We start from the raw sequence: 17,496 nt of genomic DNA, 5'->3' as shown, positions 1-17,496 counted from the left end.
TGATGTTATAAGGCTCTTTGTGAAAAATCATTCCGCAAATGAGTCCCATGATTGTACTGGGACACAAGATGATCAAAACTGCTTAGTTTCTGGTCAGCAACAACAGAACTATTAAATTTTTCTTCTGTGTTTAATGAGCAACTAGACAATAATTATCTGAAGATCATGGCAGCGAACTGACTGAAGTCTAAATGATTTGCTGATGGAAAGTGAACAGTGGAACAGTCTTGGAGCAACAGCTAGGTTTCATATTTAATTGTAGTACATATTCAAACACCAGATCATTAGAATAACACAGCTCAGAAACGAGCCCTTTATCCACTCTGTGCATGACAACCATCAGGTACCCACCTACATTAATCCCATTTAACAGCATTTGGTGCATAGTCTTCTATGCCTTGTAAATTTAGTATTTATCAGGATACTTCTTAAGCAGCACGAAAGTCTCGGCCACCAGCTTTCTCTCAGTCAATTCATTCCAGACTCCACCTTTTAGGTAAAGGAAATTGTTATATCCCTTCTAAACTTCTTACTCCTCATCCTACACTTATGCTGACACAAGGTCTGCAGGGGGTGGAATCTGAGGGAACACAATCGGCTAGAAGAACTCAGCTGGTCGAGCAATGTCACTGTGAAGAAAGAAACTGGCAACTTTTTGGGCTGAGCACTGCATCGGGACTGAGACTGGTGAGGTGAAATGGCCAGCACAGAGAGAAGGGCAATGGCGAGTAAGGACTCTGAGGTGATTGAAGTACTGAGGAGGGGTGCAAGGTGACAGGCACATAGTGCCATGTAGGGGATGTGAACAGGGCTGGAGTTTGAAGCCTGGGTGGTCTGCAATCCAATGGCATGAGTATAGAGTTTACCAAGTTTAGATAACCCCCATTTTTTTCTTTTTCCCCCTCTTTACCCCCTACTCCTCCAATTTTGTCCCTCTTCCCACTCACCCCCGCCTCCCTTATGCCAACCATGTCCTCTTCTCCCTCCTCCATCCACTAACTTCATACACAGCCTGCACTCTCTCCCACTCTTTCCCCACCTCCCACATTTTTCCAACTGGTTTTCATCCAGTTTCTTCTGAAAGCTCTCTTTTTCACCTCCTTTATTGAATAGAATGCAGGACTGGTGTTCCTTCCTGCTTATCTCCCTCCAGAATGTCTTCTATCTATATACTCCCCTCCCATTGTTTCTTTTTCTTCTGTCTGCCTCCATTTATGATTCACCTGCCACAGCTTTCCAGCTCCAGCCCCCTCAGCCTGCCCACACGTCACTATCTGCCTGTCATCTTGCATCCTCCCTCAATCCAGTCGCCTCACTGTCCCTTCTCACCAATCCCTTTCTCTTCTACATGCTGCCTGTCTCTTCCCTTAACTCTCAGCCTGATGAAGCATCAGTCAATTCTTTCTTCCAAGTGATGCTGCCGGTGCCGCTGACTTCCTCCAGCAGATTATACGTTGCTCATTACGTCTATGCCTTCTGGTTACACACTTGCTATGGGGAAAAGTTTACTACCCTCTGCCCTATGTTGTCAAATTTATCTCTAATGACTTTAAAAAGGGATAGTCTTATTGCAGCTTCCAACCAATTACAAATTCTATTTCTCCAATTATTGAGATCTAATTTGGTTCATTGCAGAAGGATTAGCACTATTTTTTGCATGCTTTCTAATTCAGAGTATAAAGGTAAATACGTTATCACATCAACTATAAATGGGTAGCTGATTGAGATGTGTTATATGTGGAAGAAATGCACATTAATTAAATCAAAGGGAGTTCAGTTCTGGAGCATCAGTAACTTTACATCTTTGGCAACTTAAATGGAAACAAATTTCAGAAGCAGAGTGTATTCCCTCAGATTTTATAGATTTATAGTTACCGAGGAAGAATTTCAACTGAACTTTCTCAAAAATTGTTATTTTCAAACTTCAGGCTAGTTGTATTTCAAACCATATGTATATTTATATATGTCGGTTAGTCTAGAATTTTATTAGCATATGGGATTGGTACTCTAGTATTGTTAAACAACCTGCTGATGATTAAATTATTTGGGGCTGAGAGCTTAGGTACTACTGAATGGCTCTTGGTTTACTTGAGGATCACATAATTCTTGAAATATATTAGGTGACTGGATCCAGGCAAAGTGGAAGAGAAAGGTTGTGGACTTTTAGTCAAGGCAGAAGTCACATGAACCAAATAACTGAAACTTTCTTTAGTGTTTCCCTAGCTCAAGGAGCTGAGATCTAGACAACAGGGAACAGTACAACCAAAACAAGCTTGTTTTGTTTTGAATGCCCAATATCAGATCAATGTGATCGAGACCAAATTTTAATTAATTAGGTGAACAGAGCAAAAAAACTTTCTAGATTGAATTTGTTCCAGAGACCAAATCAAGGTTTGCAGAAGGGGAGTATTTTAACTTCAGCAAGCTTTTACAAATGACTACATATTCATTTCCTCCTTCCATATTTGCAAGACATTATCCCTAAAACATTCTTGATTAGTTTTGACAGGATACTGGATGATGAGTGAAACTTATTTGAGAGATGCATTAAACCATTCACTCATTAGGTTCCCTTTGTGGTTAAGTTTAAAAATACTGTTGCAAAATTACGTAATTTGTTTTTCTTTCAGGATTCCTCAGATAATACATTGCTTTCATTTAAGTTCACCCCATTTGACCAATAGGTATACAAGAACTTTGGTTCCTTAAGGTTATTATAGCCGGGGTGGGGGGGGGGGGGGTGGTAATGGGAACAAGCTCTCACTACCTATTAAATGCTCCCTATTGTGTGTGCCTCAAATAGCCTCTGACAACCAAGTCCTGCTCCTGGCTTTCCATATGGCTTAGCTACCAAATCCTGCGGAACCGTTTCTACTGACAGGAGAAGGGGCAAAAGCAGTTACTAGCACCTTAAAAACAGTTGCCTTGAGCAGATGGGGCTCAACAGCTGTGGTTAGCAGCTGTGTCCTGAGAAAGCTAAAGAAATTTGGCCTGTCCCCTAAAACCCTCACTAATTTTTATAGATGCACCGTAGAAAGCATTCTTCTAGGGTGCATCAGAACCTGGTATGGAAGTTGTCCTGTCCAAGACCGGAAGAAGCTGCAGAAGATTGTGAACACGGCACAGCACATCACACAAACCGATCTTCCATCCTTGGGCTCACTTTACACTGCACGCTGTCGGAGCAGTACTGCCAGGATAATCAAGGACACAACCCACCCAGCCAACACACCTTTCGTCCCTCTTCCCTCCGGGAAAAGGCTCAGGAGCTTGAAGACTCGTATGGCCAGATTTGGGAACAGCTTCTTTCCAACTGTGATAAGACTGCTGAACGGATCCTGACCCGGATCTGGGCCGTACCCTCCAACTATCCCGACCTGCCTCTCGGTTTTTTTGCACTACCTTACTTTCCCTTTTCTATTTCTGATTTATAATTTAAATTTTTAATATTTACTATCGATTTGTACTCCAGGGAGCGCGAAGCACAGAATCAAATATCACTGTGATGATTGTACATTCTAGTATCAATTGTTTGGTGACAATAAAGTATAAAGTAAAGTAACAGTTCACTTAGAGGAAGGAAAACTCTCATCTCAAACTTCTGCTGCCTTGTGGCCATATCCACTCATGGTGAAGGCTTCGGGTGTCAAGCCTGAGGAAAGGTCCGGAGTTGGAGTTCCTAAGGCAGTCATACATTGATTTCACTGCTGACTGGCAACTCCCGCAATGCTGCTAGTACCAAACTATAACGCTCTCTACCGATCCTTTAAGTTCATTGTGGAGAGGGGGAGCTTGCTACACAGGCAATAGTTTGCTCTCTATATCGTACTCCCTGAGTTTGCATATCTTGACAGCTAGGATGCAAATATCCATGGTCAACTTTGCCCAACGGAGGCACTCGCCTCATACAAGAATTTGAATTTGTAGGGTTTTGATCGAAGGTGTTGGTGTACATTTCAGGTGTTGTGAGGTGAACATGTGGAAAACGTAAATAAGAAAGCCTTTGCTCCGGCTTGCTTAACACTGGCACCCTAACGTATCCACAACGTAGAGCTCTAGGATGCATCCTGATGCTTCCCAATCAACAGAGTGGAGGGAACACCTTTATCCCATCATTTGGCCATATATTTCACCCACCCCACAAACGCTTCCCAAGTATGTGGACACATACAGGGAATTTGATGCTGGTTTCCCTGAGCTCTCGCTGTACAGAATCAAAAAGCAAACAAACTGCCAAGGTAGCATGTCAAGTAAATGCAGAATGACTGATTATTGGACCTTCTGTCCTTGTGTCTGTGAAACCACACCAAGTCTTTATTCCACAACAATAAAACATGCTGCAATCAGACATGAGTGCAAGTTTTTGCTCCAGTAGAGAACACCCTGTGATGTCACAATGAAAACAGCTCTGGACTACCAGAAGGGGACTGCTGTTGTTTCTACTTGGTCTTTCTGAAATTACTCTTGAGCTGGTAGCTCAGAAGCTAATACTTGTCTAAACCAGCAAACTGCAGATTTAGAAATGACGTTGCAGAAACTTCTGCTTGTAATCCAAGTATTCAGTACTGGAGTGTATAAAGTACAAGAAAGAATATGGTTAACATGAATTACTGAATTATTCGGGAAAATAACTGTGCACTTGTGCTTCAGGTGCAAACAGAGGATCATACATTGGTCATTCACTGTTCTTCAGCTCGAACAACACTCCTCCTAAAAATACTTGACTTTCCTGACCTTGGCCTCTGCCTTCCCTGCACTGACCAGCACCTGGTGACAGTAACTACCAGTTTCAATATTAAGGGCATCACACCACAGTAGCTGCAATTTTACAATGTAACGTTCATACACAGGTAAAACAGTATTTATTTTTACCTTTGATTAATCTGTAAGCATTAAAAGACAACTGCAGTAACCAGATTGTTCCCTGAAGAATGGAGAATGAAATTTAGATGGCCATCCTATGGCCATGGTGTCATTCGGAGAAGGAAATATAGAGTGCACCTAATTTTGGTACCAGCTGTTTCCTAGCCTTATAAGAACACCTTCAATTAAAGAAAACTAAGAATACATTTGAAAAAATTTCCTGCAATAATTTTATAGAACAAAACATCAATTTATACCGGAAATTGTGATTTATAAGTACATCACTGTGAGAGAGAAAACCAACTCTTCAAATGATTCAGTTTGCAATTTGCCATGTTTGTTAAATTAAATCTGTAGCATATGAGTAAGTGGTCAAGTATTCGAAAGAAACAAATCAGAAATGATCGCAGTGTATCAGAAGAGTGTTTCTAATTCTACTCATAAGCGACAAGAAAGCTGTCTGATGAAATGAAGGGTGGCTGAAATGACAGAGAAAGTAATAAACAAGCAAGTTATGGAAAGAGAAAACAATCAGGAAACAGAAGAAACTCATAAATTGGCTCTGTCACTTCTCTTGCATTACAGCTGCAATTTGCCCCATTTATATGACGTCTAAGGTTTCAAAGTTTCATTTTTTACCAAAGCGTGTATCCATATATAACTCTGAAATTTGTATTCTCCAGATAGTCATGAAACAAAGAAAAAACATTAAGGTCATTTGGAGAGAAACATCAAACCCACCCCCACCCCGTAAAAAGAAAAGTTTCACTGAAACTGCTCCAAAATTCACAATCTCCAGCAACCAGGGCAAAAGCTGCATAACACCACCAATATGTTCAAGTTTCTATATTTTCTATATTTGTATAGTCGACAAGTTGGAAGTATTAAAGGGACTTGGGAGTTGGTGTGCAGGATTCCCTAAAGTTTAATTTGTAGTTTGAGTCTGTGGTGAGGAAGGCAAATGCAGTATTAGCATTTATTTCAAGAGGACTTGAACATAAATGCAAGGATGTAATGTTGAGACTTCATAAAACATTGGTGAGGCCTCACTTGGAGTACTGTGAGCAGTTTTGGGCCTCTTCTCTGAGAAAGGATGTGCTGAAACTGGAGAGGGTTCAAAGGAGGTTCATGAAAATGATTCCAGAATTGAATGGCTTGTCATATGAAGAGCATTTGATAGTTTTGGGTCTGTATTCACTGGAACTCAGAAGAATGAGGGATGATCTCATTGAAACCTATTGAATGGTGAAAACCCTCGACAGAATGAATGTGAAGAGGCTGTCTCCTATGGTGGGAGAGCCTAAGACAAGAGGACACAGCCTCAGAATAGAGGGGTGCCCTTTTAGAATGGAGATGAGGAGGAATCTCTTTAGCCAGAGAGTAGTAAATCTGTGCAATTCATTGCCACAGGCAGCTGTGGAGGTCAAGCCTTTATGTATATTTAAGGCAGAGTTTGATAGATTCTTGATTGATCAGGGCATGAAGGGATACAGGGGGAAGGCAGGAGATTTGGGCTGAGATGAAAATTAGATCAGCCATGATGAAATTGTGGAGCAGACTCGATGGGCTAAATGTCCTAATTCCCCTCCTATAATCTTATGGTCTTATTAATCCATTGTTGCTAGATCAAATTCCTTGATCACACACTCAGTGATACAGGAACAGCTTTATCCCCTCTGCCATTCGATTTCTAAATGACCATTGAACCCGTGAACACTATCACATTACTTTTTTTTTTAAATTTGTTTTTGTACTATTTATTTAACAGTTTCTTCCCCTCTGCCATCCGATTCCTAAATGGGCATTGAACCCATGAACACTACCTTACATTTTTAATATGTATTATTTCTGTTTTTGCATGATTTTTAATCTATTCAACATATGTATAATGTAATTGACTTACTTACTTTTTGTTATTAGTATTATTTTTTTCTTCTATATTATGTATTGCATTGAACTGCTGCTGCTAAGTTAACAAATTTCACGACACATGCCGGTGATAATAAACCTGATTCAGATAATTTAACTATATAATATACATAGATATACTTACTGTAATTCAGTTTTTTCTCTATATTTAATATGCATTGTACGGCTGCCGCAAAGTTAACAAATTTCATGACATGCTGGTGATATTAAACTTGATTCTGATTCTGAATTAACAGCACTGCAGAGTGTTTTTACAACGAGGATGGCAGTGATTCAAAAACTAAGCTCACCCATCATCTTGAGAACAATTAGGGAAGGGCAATAAATGCTCTTGCTCCAGCATGCCCACATCCAAAGAGGAAATGCATCACTGAAGTTATTTGAGAAAAGAGTAAACACGTTCACTGCATTGCCACAGGAAATCAATTTGTTTAACATAACTTGAAGAACCATTACCTTGTAAACTCAAGAACATGAAGCAGTTCATATTTTTCTTCTTGTCCAAGCTATAAAATAGAAAAAAGACTTATGAAGAAATCAAAATTAATCTAATTGATCTGCACTTCAGTTATGTCTCTTTGAACCTCAGTTGCACAAGTGAAGAGATAGACAGTAACTTAACTGATGAAATAGAATAAAAGGAAAGGGGTTTTGATTAGTTTTATGTAGGTCTAGTAAATGTTCAAGTGAAATGATGTTTTCTTTTTAGATGATCAACCATAAAGTACAACATCATAACTGAGGTTTCGCCCAAGGCAGGAACTAGGGAGAGTTCATTAGGAACAGCTGTTTTTGAGCAAGTCCACATTTGACTTGTGGAGGGCGTTTAAAGGCCAAATGCACAGAGTACAAGGCAGGTGTATTCCAGTAATGAGAAAGGCCAAGGGCAGCAAGGCAAGGGGACCTTGAAGGTTGAGACAGGTGGTCAATTTAATCAAGGTAAAGGAAGGATATGTACAGATTAGGAAGAGTAAATTCAAACAAAGCCCTTAGGAATTATAAAGAATCCAGAAAATAACTCAAGATGTTTGGGCCAAGAAGGGCCATCGAAAGTTCTTGGCAAGTAGGATTAAAGAGATTTCCAAGGCATTCTATACGTATATCAAGAATACGATGACATCTCAGGATTTGTACCACCACTCAAGGACGAGGGAAGTAACATGTGCTTGGAGGCAGAGGATGTGGTTGAGGTCTTAAATGAGTACTTTGCATCAGTCTTTACCATGGAGAAGGATGTGGAGGATAGGGAGATCAGAGTAGAGCACGCTAATTTGCGAGGACTTTTTGAGAAAAGTGGCAGTATTGGATCTCTTAAAGAACATTAAAGGTGGATAACTCCCCAGGGCTGATGGGATGTACCCGAGGTTGCTGAGAGGTGGAAGATGTGAGATTGCTGGGACTTTGACCAAAATCTTCATGTCCTCTCAAGCCACAGACAAGATCTTGGAGTACTGGCGAGTAGCTAATGTTTCTCCATTATTCAAGAAGGGAAACAGGGATAATCCTGGAAACTACAGACCAGTAAATCAGGGAGGATTGTTAGGTATAGAATTGATAGCGCATTTGGAAAAAAACAGGGACAGTTAGCGTGGCTTTGTAAGGGGCAAGTTATGATCTACTAACGATTGAGTTTTCTGAGGTGGTGACAAAGGTATTGATGAGTGTAGAGCAGTGGATTTGTCTACATGGAGGTGTCTGACAAGGCCCCTCATAGGAGGCTTATCCAGAAGATTAAGACGCATGGGATCCAAGATGAATTGGCCATTTGTATTCAGAAATGGCTTGCCCATAGCAGTTAGAGGGTATTGGTCCATGGGACTTATTCTGTCTGGAGGTTTGTGATTATTGTCATTCCACAGGGGTTTGTACTGGTGCCTGTGCTGTTTGTGATTATACATAAATGACCTTGATGTAAAAATGTAGATTGGGGGGTGGATGTTAGTAAGTTTGCAGGATATGTGTATGAACATTGGCAGTGCTCTTTTTAGCGTAGAAGACTGGTAAAGGATACAGCAGCATATAGATCAGCTGCAAATACGGGCAGAAAAATTGCAGAGAGAGATTAATGTGGCCAAATGTGAAATATTATACTTTGGGAGGCCAAATGCAAAGGGACAGTATACTGTTAATGGTAAGGCCATTACAGGTTTGATATACAGTGGGAACTTGGGGTTCAAGCCATAGCTCATTGTAAGTGGCTACAGGTTAAAAGGGTGGCAAAGGTGGCAAATGGCATGTCTGCCTTTACTAGTGAAATAATTATGCTAAAGTATTGGGGAGTTACGTTGTAGCTTCATAAAACTCAATTTAGGAAGCATCTGGAGTACTGGATTCAATTCTGCTTGCTTCATTGTAGAGAGGACATTGTACCTGTGGGGAGGGTGCAGAAGAAATTTACCAGGATGCTGCCTAGAATAGAGGACAAGTGCTATAAGAGGAGGTTGAACTAACTTGGGTTGCTTTCTCTAGAGCAGGGAGGCTAAGGGGAGACTGATCAAGGTAGCCAGTATCTTTTTGCTAGACTGAAATGTCTAACACCAGAGTACGTCCATTTAAGGTGAGAGGGGGTAAATTCAAAGGAGAAGAGAGGATAAGTTTTTATTTTTTAAGTACAAGGTGGTGGGTACCAGGAGTGCACTGCCTGGAGTGGTGATAAGGGCAAATATAATTGAGGCATTTCGAGGCTCTTAGATGGGCATTTGAATATGCAGGAAATGGAAGGATATGGACATTGTACAGCCAAAGGGGCTTACGTTAGTTGGACATTTGATTACAAATTTAATTAGTTTGTCTGTTACAACCTGTTCTTTGCTGAGCTTTTCTATGTTCTGTAAGGGTGAATATTATTTAAAGTAAAATACTGAATTACCTGTAAAATTTTGGTAATCAAATAAGCTCAGAACTGGTGGTATAGGTGGACAAATTTTCCGGACCATTACATATTATTCTTCATAATACCCCAACACACTTAAAATTTACTTTTTTAAGAAATGTCACACAGTGCTGTAATTTTTTTTTCAGCGAACCTGCTCAATTTAGAGAACATAGATGCTTGAACCAGATGCTAAATCTTTGAGATTACTGAAGAGTCGGAGAGTGGATTATCTGCAATTTACGGTACCGCTCCTGTTACTTAAGTGTAACAAATGTAAACAATATCCAAACTGCAATACCAGTGAGGTTTGGAAATGGTAACATAACTTGCACCAAAATGACAAATTCAATGGAGTAAGAGGTCGAGTATAACATTTGTGAACAAAGTTTAATTACTGCAATTTCGTATCACCCCAGCTCCCTAAATAGTCATATCAGCCAATAACTGTTTCATCATACTGCCTTAAGAAATAACTATTCAATAAAAAATATTTTTATTTACCTAGTGGTATCAGGATAATTTAAGATATCTGCAGGTCAGATAAACAATCGTGCAATGCCTTGAGCCCATGACAATGACAGTATCTTGCACCAGCACAAGGTATGAAAAATCTCAACCACGGCTCTAAAATGGGCTGACAGCTGGAGAGTTTGCAATTCAGAACAAAAATGCCCCCACAATCCTTGAGATGTTAAAATATCTAAAAGCTTTGCACATTTCTGACCAATAGATTTTTCTTAAGACCGTATTTATTATCAACAGAACTTCCTTGACTTTCCAACCTGGAACCCCTGAACACCACCACCCTCCTCCACCACCTAAGGAACCTCAAGTTTAAGATTTTGATTTAAAAATTATATATGGTGATGTACTTACAGCTTCTATAATGACAGAATTTGGAGTTCGCCCACTGAACACAAAGCCCAATTGTCTTGCTGCTCTTACTAGTGCTCCTTCATCTACGAAATAAAGTGATTGTCAATAAATGATGGTGTTATAAAATTTCTTGTATAATGCAACAACCAATAACTTTATGCATAAATCACTTAATTCTACATCCTCAAATGAAATATATGCCATATCAAACCATATTGTATACAAGCAACACCCAAAATGTATTGTGTGAGGTGAAGCAAATACTCCAGACAAGCAATTTATTTGCTTTATTTGCTTTGGACAGATCAAAGTAATACCTTACCAGAATACTGGATCAGTATATTTTGAAGCAAGAAGCCATCTGAAGTGAACTTCACACAAAGCAGAATTGAGGGACTGTTTATATTAAAAATGTCAAAAATGTTCTAATGCAGTTGACATACAACATTTCTCAGAACAAAAATAATGAAGTTAAAAATTGCTACACACTATAACAGGTTTTTGAAAATATCTTCAATAGAATGTTAAAATATGCTGATTTCTAAAATCTGGGCATCAAAACTACCTTGGATCCAACTACCTTGAAATGCCAATTATTTCTTCTCTATGATGCATCCTAATCTGCTGAGTATTTCCAGTATTTTTTCCCATAAATGCCTTGTTGCATTCACTTACAGATATCATATTCAACAAAGAAACTACTGCACAAATCACTGTTTGGTACATTTATACAGTGTTACAGAAGGGGGCATGCAACACTACTTCTAATAACTTTTGCTCCCACTTCCAAAGATGCAGCACACCGCCAACTGATGTTTGACAACCTGAGAGAAACAAGAGGGGGTTAAAAGAAAAAATGTGTTTGAGTCATTTCAGCATCATTCCGTGTTTGATCCTGGTGTTTAAGTCCAAGGTTCTTTAAAAAGTCAGGAATGAGGCACAAAACCTGCTTCACGATCAAAGTTCAAAGCAAATTTGATATCAAAGTACATATACGTCACCATATACAACCCTGAGATTCATTTTCTTGCAGGTATACTCAAGAAATCCATAATAGAATAGTAACCATAACATAATCAATGGAAGACCATAATAACTTGGAGTTCCACCAAAGTGCAAAAGACAACAAACTGTGCAAGTATGGAAAGAAAGAAACAATAATAATAATTAAATAAGCATTATATTGCCGGCCACTGATGTAGCGGCATCGGCACTGGACTTCGAGGCAAGTGGTCCTGGGTTTGAAACCAGCCGGCTCCTTGCATGTGTTCCATCTGTGTTGGGTTGAGTGTTGAACTAGCAACTCGACCTCGCAACAAAAAAGAGACAAAATGCTAAAGAAATGGAAGAGCTGTTGCCTGATGCACCGCAAGGTGCGGAGAGGAAAAACAAAGCAATAAATATCAAGAACATGAGATGAAGAGTCCTTGAAAATGAGACCGTAGGTTGTAGGAACATTTCAGTGATGGAACTGAGTGAAGTTATCCGCTTTGGTTCAAGAGCCTGATGTTGAGGGGTAATAACCGTTCCTGAACCCAGTGGTGTGAATCCTGAGGTTTCAGTACCTTCTTCCTGATGGCAGCAGCAAGAACAGCGAATAACCCGAGAGGTGTGGGTCCCTGATGATGAATACTGTTTTCCTGCACCAATGCATTGCGCAGATCTGCTTAATGGTGAGGAGAGCTTTACCCATGATGGACTGGAACATATCCACTACTTTTTGTAGGATTTTTGGTTCAAGGGCATTGGTGTTTCCATACCAGGCAGTGATGCAGCCAGTCAATATACTCTCCACCACACATCTATAGAAGTTTGTCAACGTTTTAGATGTCAAGCTGAATCTTTGCAAATTCTTAAGGAAGTAGATATAAAGTTGAACAGACAGTGATGGAGAAAGTCAAGATTAGGGATGGCACTGCTTATTGTTTAGTTATTTTATACCGAGATAATGAAAAAATCCATTCAAAATTAGAAATCTATTATGCAATATTATCCAATTTAACCAATGAGAAAGCACTTATTCAAGTAATGCAGAACAAAGAAACTTCCAGAGCTTTCTAGAATGATATTTTGTATAGCCACTAGAGACATATTGAACTGTTACTTATTTCAGAACCACTTAAAATACAAGCAGATAATTGTTAAATGGCAAAGGAAATGACAGCCTAATCAAAGAATGAAACAGTCAGATCCAACAATTCCTTCCCCCCTGCTGATTCTAAATCACAAATTTAGAATCATTACATCTGAAAATTCAGAGGCAGAGAAACTTGTGGTATCTACATTATGTACAAAATAATCAAAACAACAACTTAGGCTATATTATTCTAAGCATTTGTAGGATTATTCTAAGTGTTCGTAGGATTATGTCATGGTTGGGCAGATTAATAGGTGCACTTTTGTGAGTTTGAACTATCCTATTAAAGATCACTTTTAAACAAGTAAAAAAGATGCAAATTATGATAAGGCATATAATTATGAATAATAAGCCTCATAATATTGAGTAACCCTGGCTTCTGAGCTTAAATGAATCCAATCAAAGGAATTCAATCCATCAAACTGATGTATTTTAGCTGATTCTTTACAAATATGATCAGCCAAATCAGTTATGTCTTCAGATTCGTCAGGTATGCAAGTACAATACTTTCTGTCTACAACTGCATGTTCCCCTCTTAACTGCAAAGGGAAGATCTAATGAGATACCATTTTGAAGGACTGCCTTACCATTTTTGTTGTTACTTTTCCCAAGGCTTCAGCAGTGTCATTGCTAATCCTTTCTAAGGCTGCAGCAACATTTTTAATCTTTCTCATACTCCTTGCAACACCAAAAAATTTGAATAAAATTGATGCAAAATGACCTCCTTCTGAAACGTCTTGTTTACTTCTAGACTAGGGAGGTAAAGGTGGGTAGGTGTCTATGCCTCTCTATCTGGAAAACCCACCTTAAGTAACAAGATACCAGCAATTTACATAGAAGACAGATAAAAATGTAACCAACAACTAACAATAGTAGAATAAATTTCATAATGTCCAGTATTTGTCAATTTGCTTGAGATCCTCTGGCTGTGGTTAGTGGTTTGCTCACTGTAGCTCAGTAGTGTGGGCACTGTGGCTAAGACGGTACTAGCACGTTAACCACAGCACTTATTGTCATCAGGTACCGCTTTACCTCACTTACAGTGGCTGGCATGTATCCACTTACTTTCATCTTCTATTTCCACAGCTGAGTTTGGAATTAACAGATAGACATATCAGAATATATATTGCCTTCTATATATTGGCGAGACCCGACACAGACTGGGAGATTGTTTCGCTGAACACCTACGTTCTGTCCACCAGAGAAATCAGGATTTTCCAGTGGCCACACATTTTAATTCCACGTCCCATTCCCATTCTGATATGTTTATCCACTGCCTCCTCTACTGTAAAGATGAAATCACACTCAGGTTGGAGGAACAAACACTTTATATTCCGTCTAGGTAGCCTCCAACCTGATGGCATGAACATCGACTTCTCAAACTTCCGCTAATGCCCCACCTTCCCCTTGTACCCCATCCATTAGTTATTTATATACATACATTCTCTCTCTCTCTCCTTTTTCTCCCTCTGTCCCCCTCACTACACCCCTTGCCCACCCTCTGGTCCCCCCCCCCGACTTTTTCTTTCTCCCTAGGCCTCCTGTCCCATGATCCTCTCATATCCCTTTTGCCAATCAACTGTCCTGCTCTTGGCTCCATCCCTCCCCCTCCTGTCTTCTCCTATCATTTTGGATCTCCCCCTCCCCCTTTCAAATCTCTTACTAACTCTTCCTTCAGTTAGTCCTAACGAAGGGTCTCGGCCCAAAACGTCGACTGTATCTCTTCCTAGAGATGCTGCCCGGCCTGCTGTGTTCACCAGCAACTCTTATTTGTGTTGCTTGACTTCTAGAGAGGTTGACTGCACTGCTTGCAAATGTGGACTCCATCCTAATGCTAGATTATCCAATTTGACAGAATAATAACCACAGGGCACTTTAGATCTCCATGTTCTTGAGTTAAGCCTACCATCATGTGTTCCTCATTGACATATAGGGTAAATATTCTACCTGTATCAGGGATTTTTAACGCAGGTGCAGTAGACTATGTCACCTTAATGTCTGAAGTTTTTCTAGCTGTTCTCCATCAAGAGTCACAGCGCTTACTGCCTTCAGCAGATTGTTCCGTGGTTGAGCAATTTCAGTACATGGATCAACCCATGCTGTTGTAGGTGCACAAACACAGAAATGACCAGATTTGCTGAACCATTGTAGAAGGCTTTGGTGACTTAATTACTTTTGCATGGTCCCCAATGATTTCTCATTTACCGTAGGAAATATTTTGTCCCATGTAAATTACTTCCTCATGCTGCAATTCTGCCTTGTCTAGATTTGCTTTGTAGCCTTTGGAGGATAGATCATCAAGCAAGTGAAGTACATTCATCATGTTCATGCTGCCTTCAGCTTCAGATGCAATCAGGACATCATCCACATATTGTACGATAGTTCAATCAATGGTTGCTAGGTCCCTCAAGTGTTGTCTCAAAGCCTATGATTGACAGTGGGACAGTTGTGGAGATCTTGTGGTAGCCTTGTCCACTAAAATTGTTGACCATTAACTATAATAGCCCACCATGGCCGACATTCAGGCACCAATGGTATGGACCACAATCAAATAGCTATGTCAATAACTGTAACCCACTTGTGTGATGGCTTCAGGGCATTGAAATATTTGATAGATTTGCCAGCTTGTCAATACATTGATTAGCAATGGTTCTGTCTTCAGTCCTGTGTGTCGTCCCTCTCTTGGTCTTTACTGGAGCTAGCAGTGCCAATCTTATTATTTCATCACTGTCACTCCCACCTGAGTCACTGTGGACTCCATGTTATGTCCATCCTGTTAATTTTTGGAGTTCAGATGGTGTCACTGTCCCAGAGGACTTTCCAATGTAGGCTTCAATTCGCCAAAGTTCAGATCGTGGTGCGGTATAGGAGACCGTTTGATGTGGATTGCAATTCCCCTAGTTTTACCAGCAGTATCATCACTAGAAGCATAACTAGCAGGACTCTCCCCTTGAAGTCACGGATGTACTTTCTTACATTGTTTTCAGTTTGTTTCTAAGTCCTGAACAATGCACTTTGATTGAAATACCGGATTGTTCTTTCATTCCTTTGGTTAATGCAAAGATCTGCTCCTAAGACTTTTTACCATCTCTATCATGCTGATTTTTTTTCTAGTTTATCACAAATTTCATGTTTCTTTCGATTAAAACTCTTAATCACTCACATTCAGTCAAACCTACCACACTATCTTAGCTCTAAATCAGTAGCAGGCATTTTCTGGAGCTTAATGCATAGATTTTATTCTTAATAAATTTAAGACTGTTAGCATATTTTGTCCAGACTTTCTTCCATCAACTGTATCAGTCTTAAATGTTTCATGTAAGTAACAGCTCAGACCCTCAATTATCAGTTCACATATCATTGGAAATTCTGTAGTTGGCTTCACAACTTTAACCACTGCTTTGATTCGATCTTAATCCATACATACATTTTATTACTTTGGCCGCAATCTCAAAATATCGATAGTTTCTAGCCGAAATTTTAATAGGTTGTCCTGCAACCCAAATTTAATTCCTTTTCCCTGTGGTCCACTAGCTTGCACTTTCTTAAATTTCTCACGCATTCCATGGGCTTGCATGCCATTTAATTTTTGATGCTCTACTGGCTTGTGTCCCTTTTTGTACAGATCTGTATTTAAAATAGCAATGACGCAGTTCCTCATTCCTAACTCCCATCCAGTATCCAAAGCCAGAACCCAGGCAACAGAGGAACAGGGAAGGTCTTGCTCCTATTGTTTAGGTGGTTCCAAGTAACTCTAAAAATCCTGCCGACTATGCCACTCATCAGATTCTAGTGTTTAAGTCCAAGGTTTGTTTATATGTCAGATATGAAGCACAAAACTAGTTGCATTTTACAATCATTTTATTAAGAGTTAACAGATCAGAGTAAAGTTCAACGGACAGTGATAAAGAAAGCTAAGATTAAAGATGGTGCTGCTTTGTGTTTAGCTGTTTTACACCCAAAGGAAAAAAATCCATTCAAATCTATAGATAAGTATTAACCAATTAGAAAGCTATTATTCAATAATGGACCAAGTTAACCAATGAGAAAGCACATAATCAAAGTAATGCAGAACAAAAATTTTCAGGACTTTCCAGCATTCTACTTTGTATAGCCACTAGAGGCAAATTAAATTGTTATACATATACGAACTACTTAAAATACAAGCTGATGATGAATTGTTGAACTGCAAATAAAATGCCAATTAAACAGTCAAATCTAAGAGTTAAACAGTTGGATCCAACACCTGCAAATTACAAAGGCAACAAAGAAGCTTAAAAAAAGGATACTAACTCGCTGGTTTGAAATGACTTTCTCACAAGTAGAGATAAAATGCAGTATCAACATCAAATCCTTATGGAACACCACTGGGAACTGGTCTGCAGGTGAATGAAATCTATTTCAAGGTACTTCCTTTCCAGTTGCGAAATCCATCAAGACAGTTTCCATTCAGGTTAATACAGCTTTAGTCTTGTAAAGAAGCCTTTTGTATTCGTACACCAAAGAGACAACGTATTCTGGGATTCCCCTCAGTTAAAATATTGGCATCCAAATCAAAAATATATCAATTCACAGATACAACCTTTTTTTGATGCAATATGACATCCTTAATTTGTCCATCTCTATCCAACTGCTCTTTTGTTGCATCCCGGATGGTGGCTTTCAGCATCTTCTCAGTTACTGATATCTACCTGATTACTTCCAAATCATATTACTTATAAAAAGTTTCAAATACACTAGCTCAAGAAGAAATAGGTGCATTAAAAAACTCAGAGTCACTGGTTTAAATTTTGGGAATGTCATAAATCAGTTAACA

The 17,496-nt window shown here is 39.4% G+C and overlaps 1 protein-coding gene across 6 annotated transcripts in view; it reads right to left on the bottom strand.

Moving 5' to 3' along the window:
• The window catches only part of atp8a1 (ATPase phospholipid transporting 8A1), a 363,676-nt gene that overhangs the window by 164,094 nt on the left and 182,086 nt on the right, over positions 1-17,496 (bottom strand). For all 6 annotated transcript variants that reach the window (XM_072252785.1, XM_072252787.1, XM_072252786.1 and 3 more), the window contains 2 exons: positions 10,544-10,626; positions 7,249-7,298 (listed from right to left, as the gene is read on the bottom strand). In XM_072252785.1, the coding sequence (XP_072108886.1) occupies positions 7,249-7,298; positions 10,544-10,626 (133 nt within the window). The remainder of the gene's footprint in view (positions 1-7,248; positions 7,299-10,543; positions 10,627-17,496) is intronic.

This window comes from Mobula birostris, chromosome 3 (assembly GCF_030028105.1).
Source record: "Mobula birostris isolate sMobBir1 chromosome 3, sMobBir1.hap1, whole genome shotgun sequence".
NCBI classification, from domain to species: Eukaryota; Metazoa; Chordata; class Chondrichthyes; order Myliobatiformes; family Myliobatidae; genus Mobula; species Mobula birostris.
The sequence above is the reverse complement of the archived record's forward strand: the minus strand, read 5'-3'. Positions and strand labels throughout refer to the sequence as shown.